Source organism: Perna viridis, chromosome 7 (assembly GCF_037379345.1).
Source record: "Perna viridis isolate PV_CMFRI_1.1 ecotype Kerala chromosome 7, ASM3737934v1, whole genome shotgun sequence".
Classification (NCBI taxonomy): domain Eukaryota; kingdom Metazoa; phylum Mollusca; class Bivalvia; order Mytilida; family Mytilidae; genus Perna; species Perna viridis.
The window spans coordinates 48,138,779-48,156,542 of record NC_142451.1 but is presented as its reverse complement, the minus strand read 5'-3'; the positions used below and the strand labels follow the sequence as shown (position 1 = coordinate 48,156,542).

Below are 17,764 nucleotides of genomic sequence, written 5' to 3'. Positions count from 1 at the left end.
ACGATTAAGCTTCTACAAGTGAAATCACCACATGGATATCAATAATGGGCAAACCACATACCATTAAGCAATCTATAAAAAGGCCCAAAAATAAATAAAGTAAAACTATTTACAAAAGACCATAACCAACCTAATCTACAGAAAACAATGAAGTAATTTTTTAGCTCAGTTGATAGAGTTACAGCTTGCAGTGCAAGGGATTCTAGGTTGTATTCCAGGATGGTACTGTCAAGAAGTATACATGGCTGTTATTGTATACATGTATGAAAGTGACTTTTACTTTTGAAGCACAACACATTTAAACCTTGTACATATGAATAAGAAATATGATTTTAAAAATATTTATTTTCAAACTTCAGCTTCATATCAGCTTTCATTACAGTGCAAGCAGAGATTTGAACAGCATTGAAGATCATCTAAATTATACATGTATGAATTCTTTTCAGTCATATATATGCCAAGGATGACCTGGAAGTATAAAAATCAGTAATAAATATACATAATACTCATATTCAAAGTTATTGTGATTCATGAATCCTGTATTGAAGTAGACCTCTATTTAAGTAAACCCTACATTATATGGATCATTGGATGTTTTTTTTTCTTCAAACAAACCATCCCATTATGCTAAAATATTATGTCTATGTTACAACCTTCATTTAAGTGTCATGGGAACTGTAGTGCTACATTTTAAGTGATAAACACATATGGGATCTATCTACATTACACATGTTGAAATAATACAAATACATTTCTAAAATAAATTGACTAATGAGAGTTTCTACTGAACAATCAAAAGACTTTGAAAGTGGGGATCCAAGCTAATAATTTCCTCATTTTTGCAAAAATTTTCCACATTACTTCCAACATTTCCCAACAAAAGAGGTGGGTCCTACCTTTGGAACACCCCAAATCAATATTAATTTTTTTTTTTTTTTTAAAAGGCATAAAAATATTGTATACTGAACCTCAAATACCTACACAATCTATTATCATACTTCATTTGAAGAGAGCTTCCTGTTATGTATGATTTGTCTGGTAACTTGTATCATTGGTAGGTGAACATGACCGCTGCATCCAAAATTTTCTGGAAAATATCAAAAAATATTTCCTTTTAATATGGAAAGAGATACTGAAAATCAACTACATGGATAGACTTTTATCATACTGTGATGACTATGGTATAATTGTACATGTTCATGACAACATACTGTGCAAAAGAAATCTGATGACTGATAAAACTAGTTCATTATCCTTAGTTACTGATATACAATGTAAGTCAACAGCTTGTATTTATGGATCTATTAAAAAAGTAAAAAAAAATAGCACGATAAACTTCTTAAAAAATTGAAAATTGTGTCATATACAAGGTCATACAAATGTATATGTTAACGTTTAGATTAATTTCCAAATCATATAATTCATGTGGTTTTCTTCAAGTTATGTATGAAATGTTCTCATATGACTTACATGTACAATACCAAGGAACATTAAATATTGTTTTTGATTGCTATTGGTCAACTATTCAGCAGTACTTGTTTCACTGGAGTTTCCTTGACCTTGTACGTGAATTTATTTTTGTTCTCAAAAATGAAATATGGGGTACTGTATACACAAATAACAGATTCTTGTAAGGTTTCGTTTGTGTTACCCTCATCATGTTCAACAAGTTTGTATCATAGACTGTCTCATTTAAATGAAAATCAACAGTCATTGACTCAACGACAACTCTTCATGTCTTTATAAAAATGTTTGTATGGACTATGGAACATGTATACAGTAGTCAGTACACATGTAAGGCTTAAGAAAGTTTCTTGTGTACCATATCTCCTGTAATTTATACTGCACACATTTACTTAGACTACAGCACATGATTTAGACAAATTATAATTAACAAATACATGGTATATGATAAACACTAACGTTATTTATCATAGTTCTTCATTATTGTAACTGTGTTCGAGCAAAATAAAATATTTGTATTTTCATCATGGCGGCACTGTAAACATTAATGAATGCATATCATTAATGTTCGTTCGTTTTGCTAATCAATTTTTTGATATATAAAAATATAAAAACAAGAAAATATAACAAACAATTGAAATAAAAACAAACTGTCATGTTCGAAATGAAAAAATATACTCAAATAAAACATTAATTTAGCGACAAATACGCCGAAGTTCATAAGCAAGCTGCTGATAAAAAAACACAATGGAGAAAATTTTAAATAGTTCGGTGTTTTTTGTAGAAGGTTTGGAATTATCTCAAACTACGATTTTCAGGTTCATTTGTATTCACCTTAATGTGTCACTTACTTTTTGGTGGAATATATGTCCATATGTGAGTACACGAAACTCAAATTCAGACGACCCCCCCAATGTGACAGCATGGTTTTCACAAAATACTGTTCGGAAGTCTGATTTTAGTTCAAAAGTCACGTAAAAGTCCGAGAATTCCGAACTCCTGTTTCCACCGGCTGTAATAAACGAAAAAACAGCCATGTCCCGGAAGTAACAAAAAATGACTGTCCTTACGGAGAAAATTCATCATTTCCTTCAATCAAATAAATAAAAAAATATAGGTTAAGATTACGTTTCAGTAAAAATAAATTAATAATTTCTGATTGTTTTCAGGTCTTTACCTTTTTTTATCTTATTTAAAGAAGTGAATGTGATGTTGCAAAAAACTTCCGGAAACATGGATGTACCTACATGTACCTCTATGGCAAGCCAAAATGGACAAAAATGCCTATTTATAAATATCTATAAATATTTGTAATTCAATTATAATTCATATATTAATATTTATAATTCATTTATAAATATTTATAATGATGATATTTAATGAAGTTATTTATAAATATTTATAATTCATTTATAGATATTTATTATTCCTTCTTTATATTTATAAATCTTTTATAAATATTTATAATTGAATTATAAATATTTATACATCCAAGACAATTATAAATATTTATAATTGAATTATAAATATTTATAAATCCAAGAAAATTATAAATATTTATAATTCATTTATAAATATTTATAAAAAGGCATTTTTGTCAACTTTGGATTGAATTATAAATATTTATAATTGATTTATTAATCTCTATAATGCATTTATTAATATTTATAATTCATTTATTAATATTTATAATTCATTTATAAATATTTATAATTGCCATATTTATTAATATTTACAATTCAATGATAAATATTAATAAATGATTTATAAATATTTATAATTGAATTATAAATATGCATTTTTGTCCATTTTGGCTTGCCATATATCTCCGCTATTCCACTGTAACGGTTGCTGTTGTCAACAACCTAACCCGCCTTGGAAAAAATATAACTACCATTGTATTATTCAAATCGAAGCATAGCTTTTCTAAGATAGGAAAGGCAATTATTTTCTTGTTTGTATCTGTCAGTTGCGTCTGCATTTTGTTTACGTCACATGATATGTGTGTAAAATATTCCCACCATTCGTGGAGAATTATTATATTTCCGGTATCTGTACAAATAGATCTTACCGACTAAAACTGAAAAGGATGTTGCTAGAGACGCTTTTGATAAAAATTGTAAAGTATGGCGCAGTGTTACATAGCTATCGACTATTTAAAAGGCGAAGGATCGAAAAGAGGAATGGTGTTGGAATTTTTGGGGAAAAATATTTCATAGTAACTCGTTTCAAGCAGTTAAAAATTAGCTCCTTGTTCACTCATCGAAAAAAAATCCCCATTATTTAACAAAACAGATTTTCAAATAAAATATTGATTTCGCTTGCCTTTGAAATTTAAATAGAAATATTGCACTTGCGAAAAAAAAAAATTTCGTCCGACCCCCCACCTTTTTTCATTTTTGTAATGTTTTTATTATTTTGACGAATCTCACACAGACAGTACACGTGTGGTAAAGCTCTCGGTGCTCGCTGATTTAGGCAATGCCTACTCCATATTATGACTTTATTAACTACTATAGAAATGCTCTTATTTGATTTTTACTATATGCTCCCTACCATTTAAAAAATAAAGACCATCCATGTAACTGACAGACAACACACTGTTAATCTAAAACAAACATAGAGTCCAGAATTTTATCAAGCTAACCTATATAAAGTGAAATGGCCAATCCTTAACATGACATAGCAAGTTTAACACATCCATGCAAGTACACCTTCAAGGAAGAAGCATTGTAATATGTATATGACTTGTCTTACGGCAATCCATTGTGGAATTTGTCCCCCATTTAGATTTTAGTAACACATGTTAATGGATATTTATCAACATGTGCATAATTCAATTTTTCTAGACGATGCAAACACGTTCAAGACAAAACGTATGTATGTTCAAATTTGCTCTTCGGGCAACACCAGTCTGCCTCCATACTTGCCCCTCGGGCAATACCAGTCTGTGTCCACACTCATTATATTTAAAATAAACGGACAGAAATGAAATTTTCAAGAAATAAAAAGGCAGGTTTTTTATTGTCCTAATATTTTCTGTTACTATCGTTTCTTTTCTATATTAAATAAGTAGCAAAAAATAAAAAGCATGATAGAAAATTTTATCCTAACCCCCTAAAAATTAAACGATTACTACCTTAGTGTATATAAACCAGTAACCCGCTGTGTAACAATAATTTTGTTTGTAATAATTGTTACCTCGCTTTTTACTCCATAATGCCATCTAACAATATTAAGCGCAAATAAAGCTTGTAACTCTCTCCTGATCCTTATTTTGAATGTCGGAAAATCAAAAGTCATTTTGTTTGTCTGTCTGGTAAAGAAATCATGGCCCTGTGTATTTGTCTAATGAAATGAAATGAAATGATAAGAACAGTCCAATATATCTAACAATGTTTATTCAAGACTGCCTTCTCTATCATGAAAGAAATATATACATAAATGTCCCTACGTTTATTCGATTTTGCAAAGTTTATATGCAAAATATATGTTACGCATTTTCGTGCGTATAAAATCCTGTTGCTCGAGTTTCTTGTATATATTTTGAAATTTCCAACATCTCGTTCGTATTCAGTTTCACATTTCTGAACATAGCCCAAATAAAATTGTAAACAATGACCCGTAGTTACCAAAAGAATTACTTTGCCAGTATAAACGGTTCATGAATTGCATGAATGTACAAGTAAATTTTCAACGGTTATGTGTCATAGCTGTGCTCAATAGCTTACTTGTAGTTTAAGTATTTGTCATGACAGTTCTAATTTAACATTGGTACCAAGCGGTCCTGCCGTGCATGAAATGGACTGAGTCTAAACAAAATTTAGACACTTTTATCACTCATGCCAACAACGCTCATCCATCAATCAAATTCGCCCATGAAATTTATTACTCTAAAATCACATTTTTCGATACTACACGTGTGTACGAGACGGTGAAATGTCAATGGATCTTCACAGCAAACCAACTGATAGTCACTAATACTTGTCTCCCAATAGCTGTCATCCAAAACATTATACTAAAAGCATACCATACAGCCAGGCACATCGAATTCGGCGCATTTGCTCATCTGACGATACCATCAACAAACGTCTAGATGAACTCCGTGGTCAGTTGTTATCGCGTAGGTACAAATCAGAAGACGTAGATCGGAAATTTGAACGTGCTAACAACATCAGCCGTAATGATCCCCTCGAATAAAAACCCAAGAAAAAGAACAAAAGGGTTCCTTTTGTGCTTATTTAGCATCCAGCCTTTGGGAAACTCTCGCAGCTACTTCATACGAATTGAGAAGCCATTCAAAAACATCCTAAGCTCTCCAAACTCTTTCCTGGGGCACCGGTTCTGGCATTCCGTAGACCTAGGAATCTACGAGATGCCCTTGTAAGAGCATAGATTTCATCTCAGCCGAAACGGGTTAGTATCAACCATGTGTAGATAAAAGATGTACGTACATGCAAGACCTGTACCCAGATACTGCACGCACAAACGTTTAAAAACTACTGCACTGGAAAGAAATTTGTCATTTTTTGCAACCTGACTTGCAAACCGAAAACACCATATACCTTTTCCAGTGCCCATGTGGTATGCAGTACGTTGAGGAAACAGAATAACATTTCAACAGGCGCATGAAGGGTCATCGCAGTGACTACAAATGTAAATATTCAATGTAAATTTTACCATCATTTGGTGATGTTCAACATATTTAGACATTTAATTTTTTGTTATGTTCCGCGTCATTTTTATAACGATCATCACCCCGTAAAAGTGATTGTTGACTTTTATGTAGACGATTATATATATATATTCGAAATATTCAATTTAAATTTTACCATCTTCTGGTGATGTTAAACATATTTAGACGTTTATTTTACCATCTTCTGGTGATGTTAAACATATTTAGACGTTTATTTATAAACGTCTGAATATGTTTAACATCACCAGAAGATGGTAAAATTTAAATTGAATAGTCTATATAAACGTCTAAATATGTTTAACATCACCAGAAGATGGTAAAATTTAAATTGAATATTTCGGATAACAGATATCCTTCCTCAGCATAAAACCCATATAACTATACGAGCATAAAACTCACAAAACTTAACAAGCAGAAAACTCACAAAGTTCAAGATCAAAACAGATCCAGAAGCTGAATAGCGTGCGCTGTAGGTGATTGTACCTTTATCAAAGGCTCACATAAGCAACTGATTAGGAGCCTGAATGAAAATAACAAAGAGGGTCTTTTATTAAAGTTACAATTAACTGTGGAAGACAATTTAAAAAAATAAAAAGTTCAAATATAGTAGTACGGCGTATTGATGTATAGCAAGTAGTGCTGTACCAGCCTTAGATCCAAGACCTGAAAAAATGAATTATTTTTTCTCGTTAATTCCATCTGGAGAGGTTGTTTGCAATTTTTTCACCCAAAAGCTTTCCCGAGATACTCGTTTACATTTTGACCAGTTTTTATTATGTTCTATGATCGTCACAACAATGTTGATGAGATCCTCCTGGGTGTGTCCGGCAGATCTAAGATGGCGACTCAGAGGGAGGTCTGGTTTGCATTTGTAGTCACTGCGATGACCATTCATACGCCTGTTGAAAGGTTGTTCTGTTTCGCCAATGTACTGCATACCACATCGGCACTGGAGAAGGTATATGGTATTTTCGGTTTTGCAAGTTACGTCGCAAAAAATGGCAAATTCCTTTCCCGTGCAGTAGCTTTTAAAAGTTTTGGTGTGCAGCATCTGGGTACAGGTCTTACATCTCTTATCTCCACATGGTCGACACTGACCCGTTGTATTTTGTTTAGACTGAGATGAAATCTCTGCCCTTACTATGGCATCTTTTAGGCTCCTCGGTCTACGGAATGCCAGGACCGGGGCCCCCGGAAAGAGCTTGGAGAGCTTGGGATGTTTTTGAATGTCTTTCCAATTCGAATGCAGTAACTGCGAGAGTTTCCCAAAGGCTGGATGGTACGTAAGTACAAAAGGGACCCTTTTGTTCTTTTTCTTAGGTTTGTACTCGAGGAGATCTTTACGGCTGACTTTGTTAGCACGTTCAAATCCCCGATCTATATCTGTTGATTTATAGCCACGCGATAACAAATGACCACGGAGTTCATCTAGACGTTTGTTGGTGGTATCGTCAGAAGAACAAATACGCCAAATTCGAAGTGCCTGACTGTATGGGATGCTTTTAGTACAATGTTTTGGATGACAACTATTGGGAGATAAGTATTGGTTTGCTGTGAAGATCCATGGACATTTCCCCGTCTTTTACAAACGTAGTAGTATCGAAAAATGTTATTTTAGTGTCAGAAATTTCATGGATGAATTTGATTGATGGATGAACATTATTGGCATGTGTGATAAAATTGTCTAAATTGTGTTTAGACTCAGTCCATTTCATGTCAACATCATCGATGAATCGAAACCAAGAGAAGGGTTTCGATAAAGATGTTGAGATTATTTGATTTTCTAATTTACCCATGTAGATGTTAGCATACGAATAGCATATATATATAAAGAACAAAGGACTTCACATTTGAGACTCTGTCTGTCGAACCATTATAAATTACTATTATACATTTAGAGAATAATTTATTTGTATACATCAATATATTTATTCTGTATGTGCGATAATAGTCTGTATTCTTTCAATCATTTACACTTTCTTATTGTAACCGTTTTATTTTCATGTTCTTTCTGCACAATGCTGTTTAAGGGACTGCAAATCCTACATCAGTCTATGAATGGTTCTGAAAAAAATTCGGCTAAGGTCCGTCTCATGATGCTGAACGATATTATCCTCTGCCAGAATTTCGCTACAGGCCACAGTTTTTGAGTTATTTGCAAAAATCTGCCTTCTGACCCCTATGTTCTATTTTCACTAACGGCGGCCATGTTTTTTTCACGAATCAAAAATCCTAAGAGTCATTTTGTGTGGGATACCTTAAGGAACAAATCATGGAATTATGTGCAATGGTTTTTGAGAAAATTTTCAAATTTCTTCATGGAAAAAATGCCCCAAAAAACTGTTTTAGGGGCAGTAACTTCTACATCAGTTGACGAACCGTTTTGAAAATTTCGGCTTAGATCCGTATCATGATCTCATGATGCTGAACAGTATTATCCTCTGCCAGAAATTTGCTTAAGGCAACGGTTTTGGGTTATTTGCAAAAAACTGCCTTCTTTCCTCTTATATTTTTAGTAACGGCGGCCATGTTTTTTTATATGAATTTAAAAGGCAACTATATGTAGCAGGTTATTTTCAAATGTGCACCACGGGCATTGGGTTTTTTTTTCTCAAATAGACCGAAAAACTATAACAGCCATTCCTTATAATTTAAATGTATTAATCAAACTTCAAGTGGTAAATCATTAAAAATGGTTGACGTCACAGGCACTTCAATACTTCCCTTTGATATGAGGTGCCACTTGGATTCTGAAACCCCACCCTAGTAATAATTTATCTATATGTGTTTGGGCCTGAACCAACTATTGTTATTGTGTTGGAGCCAATAAAAAATATTTGTATTTGCATATATGTGATTAGGTATCTTATTCTGACAACATATATTAAAATATTTTCAAAAGAAAAATATATGAATAGGGTGGGGTTACAGAATCCGAGCGGCACCTCTTATCAAAGAAGTATAAGAGTGTACCCACCGCCCCCTCCCGATCCGAGTGTTTTCCCAGTGGGCATGCTATCACTTTGAACGATTGAAACATTTAAAATTTGTAATTCAATTAATTATTTCAATTACCAGTTGAGAACATATGTAATTATAGTTGCCTATGTCATACTAACACACAATAAGCGTAGTTGGTAAACACAAGTATAAATATTTATATGTAAAAAAAAAATAATATATAAATGGTCTCAAGATTGGCTAGTGAAATTCAATCCACAAAAAACTGAAACAATGATTGTGTCTCGTAAAGTAAATAAACCTATTCACTCTTCACTAGAAATGAACGGTCTAAAACTCTATGACGAAACTTAAGAGACACAAATTACTATATTTTCATAAAATGGTCAACAATACAGTCCCACAATATCTTGTTAATTTAGTGCCCAACTGTGTCGGTAGTAGACACGAGCATAATACTCGACAGACGGACCATATATTAAATATAAACACTAGAACCAGTCTTTATGCGGGCTATTTCCTACCATCATCTACCAAACTCTGGAATTCGCTTCAACCTGAGATAAGGACATGTAATTCAATTTCATCATTTAACTTTAAATATCTTTTATTATTTACACTTCACTACTTATTGTTTAATCATAATGATTATAAATTATGACATTTAATACTATATATTTGTCCTACGAAACAATCAGAGCATGCTGTCATACTTGTGTTTACTTTTTGTATGTTTATCTTTATGGGAATCAGATTTATAAAAGCTTTGAGCTTGTTTCTGAATCCTAATTGTTAATTTATGTAAATATATTATATATTTTGTATATTTTCATGAATAAATATTGTTTACATTAAAAGATTAAATATAGATTTTTATATGGAGTAAGCAATTCACTTCCTTTATCCGCCATTGTTGGAAAGTTAATTACTGAAATGGTATTGTCAACAAAAGGTGGGTGAAAAAAACTTACAATAGCGATTGGATACTCGGGCGGGGTTTCAAATAATACAGAAACTCGGGGGGTGGGGAGCACGATCTATTTTTAAGGTGATAAGACATGCCCCTGGAATAGGTATCATTTTCCACCTTGCAAATATGTGAATAGGTGGGGGACACAAACATAATTGTATGTTACGTCAATAAAGTTTACATTACGAATTATATGGATAGTAAAAACAACCTTGTCTTATCACCTGCTGTAATTATTTTCGTATTTGTAGAATAAATGCATGCTGTAAATAATGATAATAATGATCAAACATTAATTCAGATGTGATCACAATGTTTTACCAATCTAGTAATCAGAATGTATTGAAGAGTAAAACTTCGACCAAAAGAAAATGAAATATAAATAAAACAGGTACAGAATTCAACCATTTCTAGATTTTTATCATTTACTTTGTTAAACCCCCCTTTTGAAAATTCTATTTATATATTCTTCAAGAAATATTTGTTTAAAAAAATAGGAAAGCATACCACACAATTTTCCTTATTCAAGGAAAAAAATACTACATTCAATATGTTTTTATATATATTAATTTCTCAAACCATCTAATGAGGAATCCAAAAATAACTTTCCTATTTTTAGAAACACTTCTCTAGAATTAACTATTTTTTCATTCGATAAATTCGAAACGTTCCGAACGTAACTAAGTTACGACGTCTGTGGGTAAGTCGCTGAGGTGATGGTAGGTAAGAAAAGCCTGACACAATTACATCATATATATTTGTATGTCTTGGCATGATATTTAAGTAGCACTCCAGCTAAGGATCATGCAAAATGTGATTCATAGGTAAAAAGCCTACATATTTTTATTTTTGATATTTTGTTTGAAATGTCATAGTAAACAGAAATTAGCATGTGGATTTTCATATAACCTGTGCTCTTAGGAGATAAAAATTATATAGAACGCACTGTAGATTTCAAAATTTAGGGAAGATAACTCTGTAAATGACGCTGAAATACAATAGAATCTACTGGATTTCCAATGTCGATTATCTCCTAAGAGCAGGCAGATTTGAATGAATAATTACACATTTCATAGTATAGATCCATAAAACAACTTAATTACAAAAATAAATATATATTATGATAGCCTTTTTTGGGGTGTATCACATTTTTCAGATTTTGCATGACTCTTACAAAGACAGCTTCTTAATATTTTATATGAATTTGTCATCACCTGACTGAATCACATAAATGCCCATCACTCGAGTTGTGAACGACAAATTTCATGATTTAATCGACGCGTAACACCTCCCAACTCTCTACATGACGTTGGATTTCTTCAAAATAATATAAGAAATACGTTTCCGTCCGTAATGTATAAAGAGTAAGTAAAAATATGAATTGTCCAGGAAGCTACAGATATCATTGATTATTTTTTTGAAAAACGATAATTACATTACATTTGTATTTGCAGATTTTACAGGTCTATTGATCAGGTTTTTATGTAGTACATGTAGTTTATACCCTAATACAGAAGTCTTAAAGCTATCCACAACCATTCTATAGCTAAGCTAGTCAAGAAATATTTTAACATTAACCCTTTGAGTGCTAAAGCTTTTCATTTAATTTGCCAATGAAAAATTTGGAGATTCAAATTCAACTGTCCTGCTTATGACGTCATCAATAACCTTACGTCACAAGGAAGGGCACAACGGCGGGGTGATCGAACGCAGAAAGAAATAGACATTAAATATTCATCACTTCGGTGTTTTCGAATATATTTTATACTGTCAAGTTATCAACATAGTACATATACGCATTGACGTACTTACGTACATAAAAATGTACCCAAAAATAGGAAAGTGAAAAAAAAACAAAACAAAAAACAAAAACAAAAACAAAAAAAAACGTAAAAATTATATAATTAGACATTTCACTTGTCGATTTTCTAAACATATCTTATTTACCACATTTTCAATACTTAAAGCCATAGTTAGCACGCAGAAAGATTTAACAAGCCGCTGTATTTATAATGATATTTATTTGAAATAGATATAATAAGCTATTAAAATGTCTAAGAAGAAGTTGAATTTCATATCCATTCTCCTTAAATAAGTAGTTAAAAAAAAACCAAACAGAAGTAAAAACGTTCGTACGTTAAAGATAAACAACCTAATTATTTGAATTCGACCTACTTTTATTTTTATGACAAATGCTATGAGAGAATTTACTCATTACTTTCATTTATCCAAACTAATGGGACTATGCATAAAATGACACCTTCTGCATTCCAAAGCTCGAAAAATAGAAGCAGTTTCTTTTTCTTTCTATATGATGTAGCTTGCTATTTTGTGTTTGGTTAAATTGTCTGTTTGTGTTAGCAATTATAAATTAAAGTTAATAATCTACATTGACAAAGTCACTTGTATTGATTTTATATTTTATTTCGTATTAGCGGGAGGGGATGAATCTTGCATAGTACAATTCTCTCAGAATCTCGTTTTTGATCTTGAACTTTATGAATTAAGCTTATTATGAAAGGAATCCTCAAAAAAATTCGTAAAACCTCAATAAATAAATAAATTACATTCGTGTCAATAACCTATTTTTCCTAATTTGTGAATACTGGGCGCTAGTACATGTGAGAAGATTAATTTTCATAATCTCATAATCATATGTTCAGCTGACAAAATGTTCCGTGCAATTGATGTCAACTCTGAGTAAAATCGTTGTGCAATATTTGCAATTTTATCAATAATAAATACATTTACATAACTTATCGTTAAAATTATCTGTTTGTATAAAGTATAAAAAATGTAGTTAAAAATTTATCATTTATATGTTTTTTTTTTCTGTTTTGCTTTTTTTTTGTTATTTCTTTTACAAGTTTTTCGATTTTTTCCCTGTACGAAATATATGAAGAGCAGGTTGATATAAGGAGATTGCAGAAAAGGTAAAAACAAAGAGAAGTAAATAATATGTGAATATTTGATCAATAAATAACGACGGATACAAATAAGAACAAATCTTGCGAGGAATTATTTTGGTTCTGTTTTAATATATACAGTTTACCCTGTGAAACACCCCGCACATCATCACGTTCAGACCTGTGACGTCAATGACATTATTGCTGAACGATCGACTTATTGAATGTGTAGACAACAGTTGCTAAGCATATATATAGGCTCTTGGCAAAATACGGGGGTATGAAAAGCCTATTTATAGGCTCATTGGGATAGTAAGGGTTAAAGAGTTCTCGTCCTTCTAAGAGACTGCCAGTTTTATTCAATTTTCAACTGGGTGTAGGAAAAAATGGAAAAAAATTATTAAATTTGTTTTTATAATCGATAGTTGGAAGCACGAACGAATTGAAAGCAGTTTTTTTCTGATTGCATGTAGACTAACATCATATCGGTAGAATTTCAAGATAATCGTATATTTGTGGTATCAACGGAAAAAATCTACATGATAGTCAAAACATTTCAGCGAAGTACTAAACAAAACCGCACCTCCTCGTAGTGGCCAACGCATTTATGCGTTGCTATTGGCAGAAAATAATCATGTCTAACCATCGCAGATCAGCGTGATCATAACTGCACTTCGGCGTACTACCATCGTACCTCCGCGTCCCATCGCGGTTCCGAGTCTTACATATATACATGAATATGTATTATGTGTTTTGTACTTGTCCTGTATTGTAACTTGTTGTAATCCTATTATCTGGATTTTATACCAATAAATAATTTAAATTTGTACATAAGATAAGGTCTCTTTATTCTGACATCATATATAAAATAGTCAATATTTCAAAAGCAAAATATATTAATAGAGTGGGGTTACAGAATACCACCGGCAGCCCCTTTCAATGAAGTATTCGAGTGCCCCCTTCAGTACGAGTATAGAAGCTTTAGATGCCTCGTTATTGCATTGGCTTTAAGATATTTTAACACCCTTTTCCTTATCAATTTAGATGATGTAGTTGGCATGTAAAGCGATTAAAATGTGCTTTACAATTATTTTGTACATAAAGAGTTCTGATCAGTTGTTACGAATTATGGTGAACTGTACGGCGCTTTAACTTGTATGTATACAATAAGCGTGTAATATCAGTGTGTGCATGAGCAAGGGCGTAGCGCCTAGAACGGCAGGTACTGCTACGGCAGTTCCAATACTTTTCGTTTGTACGGCATGCAGTCCAGAGCATTTCTAATATGGAGTAGACAATGCGTATATTAGCGAGCATCGTGAGCTGTACCATACATGGACCGTCTGCGCAAGACTCGTAATACTAAAAGCAGTAAGCGATATCAAATTTATTTGAAAATCTGCTTTGTTATATAATGGGGGAAGTGTTTTAATTTTCGATGAATGAGTAAAAAATTGTTTCCTTTTCTAAAATTTGGAACATTTTTTTAAAGACCCCAGCCACCAGCTCCCAAACAGTTTATTAACATTTTAATCAACAAGATCATTCAATCCTCTCTATGAAAGTTCGTATTTTAGAAATAATTTACCATCCTACGAACAGTCCCGTTCTAAGTAAAAACTATCGTAGGGAAGGAGGAGTACTGGATACGCAGACTAGGTACTGCAAAACCTTATACGGATGCACTAACAACATCAAAAGTATAGGAAACCTTTCAAGCCAATATAACAATAGCATAAATGTGAATTTATATGACAAAACTCCAAGACGGGAAAGGAGTCATGGCCATCGCCACTATACGTCACCTAAGTTACATGATGTCTCAACAGATGGTCTCCTTCCTTTCATACAAAAACCTCTTGGACTTCATTACATTAGAACCAAACTCTATTCTATGCCTCTCACTCTACTACACTCCCTTTACAAAACAAGTCTAGACACTCCTGTTTCTGACCCTACCTCATCATTATAGAGACTTGTTGTCATCATTCTAGATATTGGTTTCCACAGACTCTTTAAACCAGTTTGTATGAAAAGTCAAGATGAAAAAAAACCGATCATTTCTTCCACTACCGTTTGTCAACAAAGGTATAGATGCAATTAATTTGGCTAACATTCCACATCACAAAAATGTTACCAACAAAATTCCCCCATATTTCAAAGACAAATCCATACCAATTATATCCTATTAATTCCTATACTTCACCCATTGCATCCAAAATTTTCAATAGAAAAGGCTATTGCAGAACCTCGAGATTGAGGACTTATAAGCTGAACCACCTGACTGTTCTTGCAAAAGCTCTCCATTCAAATATGGTCCTTCCGGTCACGTCGTTACGGGAGATTTGTCCATCATCGAAAACGAATCTCTGCGTAATATCCTTTCTAAAGGTCCCAAGTACCGTGAACCGCGCCCCATAAATTGGAATTGCAACTTTAAAGTTCTTATGTATGCCGTGGAGGACTACGCAAGAAAATGGACAAAACGAGAACAAGACATTGATTCTCTGTCAGAGTGATTAAAGGCCGCGAGGTCTTTAATTTTGATACGAATGAAAGTTTTAGGTAGGCCAATGAGTGCCAATGCTACATCAGTTTTCAAAGACCCCAATATAGCAAAAATATTGCCTATTATACATGAAAAATATTTTGTCGTACCAGCAGACAAAGCCCAAAACAACATTGTTTTTGTTTTCAAAACGTTTTACATCCAATGTTTATTATCAGAGGTAGACGTAGAAAATAATAGCAGCAATAAGACTCGTACTGCTACCAGACTGTCCAAAGAAGAAATTGTGGAAGAGTAATCAAGGGAACCAAGGTTATAGCGGTAATCAAAAGAATGCAATCCAGTGACAAAGACCAGACATGGAAAACAGACACACAAAACAAAGAACATAAAGCAACCAAAATCATACATACAAAGCAACAAACGTAAATGAGCAACTCGGACTCCACTAAAAACTGGGAGCAGGACGTGTTTTTCAACAAATGGTCGGCATTCCAATGGGAACGCATTATGCTCCTCCACTTGATTATGCTCCTCCACTTGCTGACCTATTCCTTCACTCTTATGAGGCTGGCATTATAGCTGATCTGATCCAAAAGAAATAATATCGTTTAGCTAGATCCTTTAATCTCAGTTTTCACTATATAGATGACGTATTATCTTTAAACAAGACTAATGTGAGGATTTGATACATCGTATTTACTCCAAAGAACTTGAGATAAAGGATACTACCGACACTGTAAAGTCAGCCTGATATCTTGACCTACACTTAGAAATCGATGGTAAAGGAAAACTATTGACAAAACTTTACGACAAACGTTATGACTTTTCATTCAAAATTGTCAACTTTCCTTTCATCTGTGGCAACATCGCTTCAGCACCTGCGATTGAGTGTTCATATCACAACTCATACCTTATGCCAGAGCTTGCCGAAACTACGCAATCTTTTTGTATCGCGCTAGAACTCTGACAAATAGGCTTCTGGAACAGGGTTATGTTGCTACAAGATTGAAGTCATTACTACAAAAGTTTTGTGGTCGTCATCATGAACTCGTGGATCGTTACGGTGTATCCATCTGCGCCAAGAAAACTGATTTGTTCAACGTGTCATTGTTTTCCTTTTCTCTTTTGTATACCCAGGACTTGACTTTTTATGATCAACTCGGCGAGTGTTTCTAGAAAAGCAGAGAACGCTTACTCTACCGGTGCACCTGGTCCATGCTCCAAGCTTTTAGAGTCCGAGTTGCTCATTTGCCTTTGTTACTTTGTATGTATTGTTGTGTTTATTTTATGTCCTTTGTTGTGTTTGTCTGTTTCCCATGTCTGGCCTTTGTCCTGGGATTACATTCTTTTGATTTCCGCTAGCATCTTTGTTCCCTTGATTACTCGTTTATTTTGCATGTAAATAATAAACATTTACTACACTGGGAACATTACTCACTGCTATCCGTATATAATGCTGCATCTGTAATATGCACATCTACTACACTACATGTGTTAAGATCTTTTAATTTATCTGCAATTTTGCAAACTGTACATTTGGTGCAGTACACAAGCGTTCTATCCTCTACATAAGAGGTGTCTAGAAATCCTCGATTGTAGACTCTTCCATTGTTTTGTCCGGTAGTTTTTCCCTGATTGGTACAGTGCTAGTGAAACATAAACACTTGAAATAGTCATATTTTAACTATGGCATATACCATGGAATAGAAGTGTCTCTGTGGTCTTGTGATTGGAATGCAAGTAGCTTCTGTCGGTATTGGCACAAGTCAATGGACTTATCAGTTTGATCTCCACTGTTCATTTACCTCCACCATTAGAATTAGGAACACGTTTATTATATTTTATGCAAGATTTACAGCTATGACGTTCTGCTTCATTTTATATTTAAGGACAACATAATAGCTGAGCAGTATGGAGCAGATTTGCTGTATAATGTTTGTCTACCTATCGTTTATTATGGTATGTTATGATGCTTATGAAAGAACGAATTCAATAGCTATCGTCCACTGCGGTTTAACTAACGGTATTAACAGAAGTTGCTGTCAACTGAAAATGGCTGCGGAAAATAACTATTAAACGATGTGCATATAGATAAAGGCAGGTCCGGTAGATGACATGACATAGTAAATTGTATCCAGTAATTAAGGTTCCAACTCATTTCGATGTTAGGGAGATGTACCAAAGGAAATTAGGATCTTTATTTAACCTTTATGATTTGTTTAGAAATATTTTGTGTGAGAAATTCCATTGCATGC

At 33.2% G+C, this 17,764-nt stretch overlaps 1 protein-coding gene and 1 long non-coding RNA gene across 6 annotated transcripts in view; one reads left to right on the top strand and one right to left on the bottom strand.

Moving 5' to 3' along the window:
- Nucleotides 1-328: 328 nt before the first annotated feature.
- On the bottom strand, nt 329-2,474 carry LOC148613056 (uncharacterized). 2 transcript variants are annotated; one of them, XR_015923957.1, is made up of 4 exons: nt 2,316-2,474; nt 1,924-1,999; nt 982-1,087; nt 329-468 (listed from the first exon to the last, which is right to left on the bottom strand). It is a non-coding gene; the product is annotated as an uncharacterized LOC148613056 (long non-coding RNA). The 2 variants fall into 2 exon arrangements; XR_015923956.1 differs by lacking the exon at nt 1,924-1,999 and having other exon boundaries at nt 2,316-2,470.
- Nucleotides 2,475-9,989: 7,515 nt separating this feature from the next.
- Nucleotides 9,990-17,764, top strand: part of LOC148613055 (uncharacterized) — a 54,233-nt gene continuing 46,458 nt past the window's right edge. For 2 of the 4 annotated variants that reach the window (XM_088595060.1, XM_088595063.1), the window contains exons 1-2: nt 9,990-10,073; nt 17,399-17,468. In XM_088595060.1, the coding sequence (XP_088451186.1) occupies nt 17,421-17,468 (48 nt within the window). In that variant the 5' untranslated portion in view covers nt 9,990-10,073; nt 17,399-17,420. The other 2 variants (XM_088595062.1, XM_088595061.1) reach the window with 2 other exon arrangements.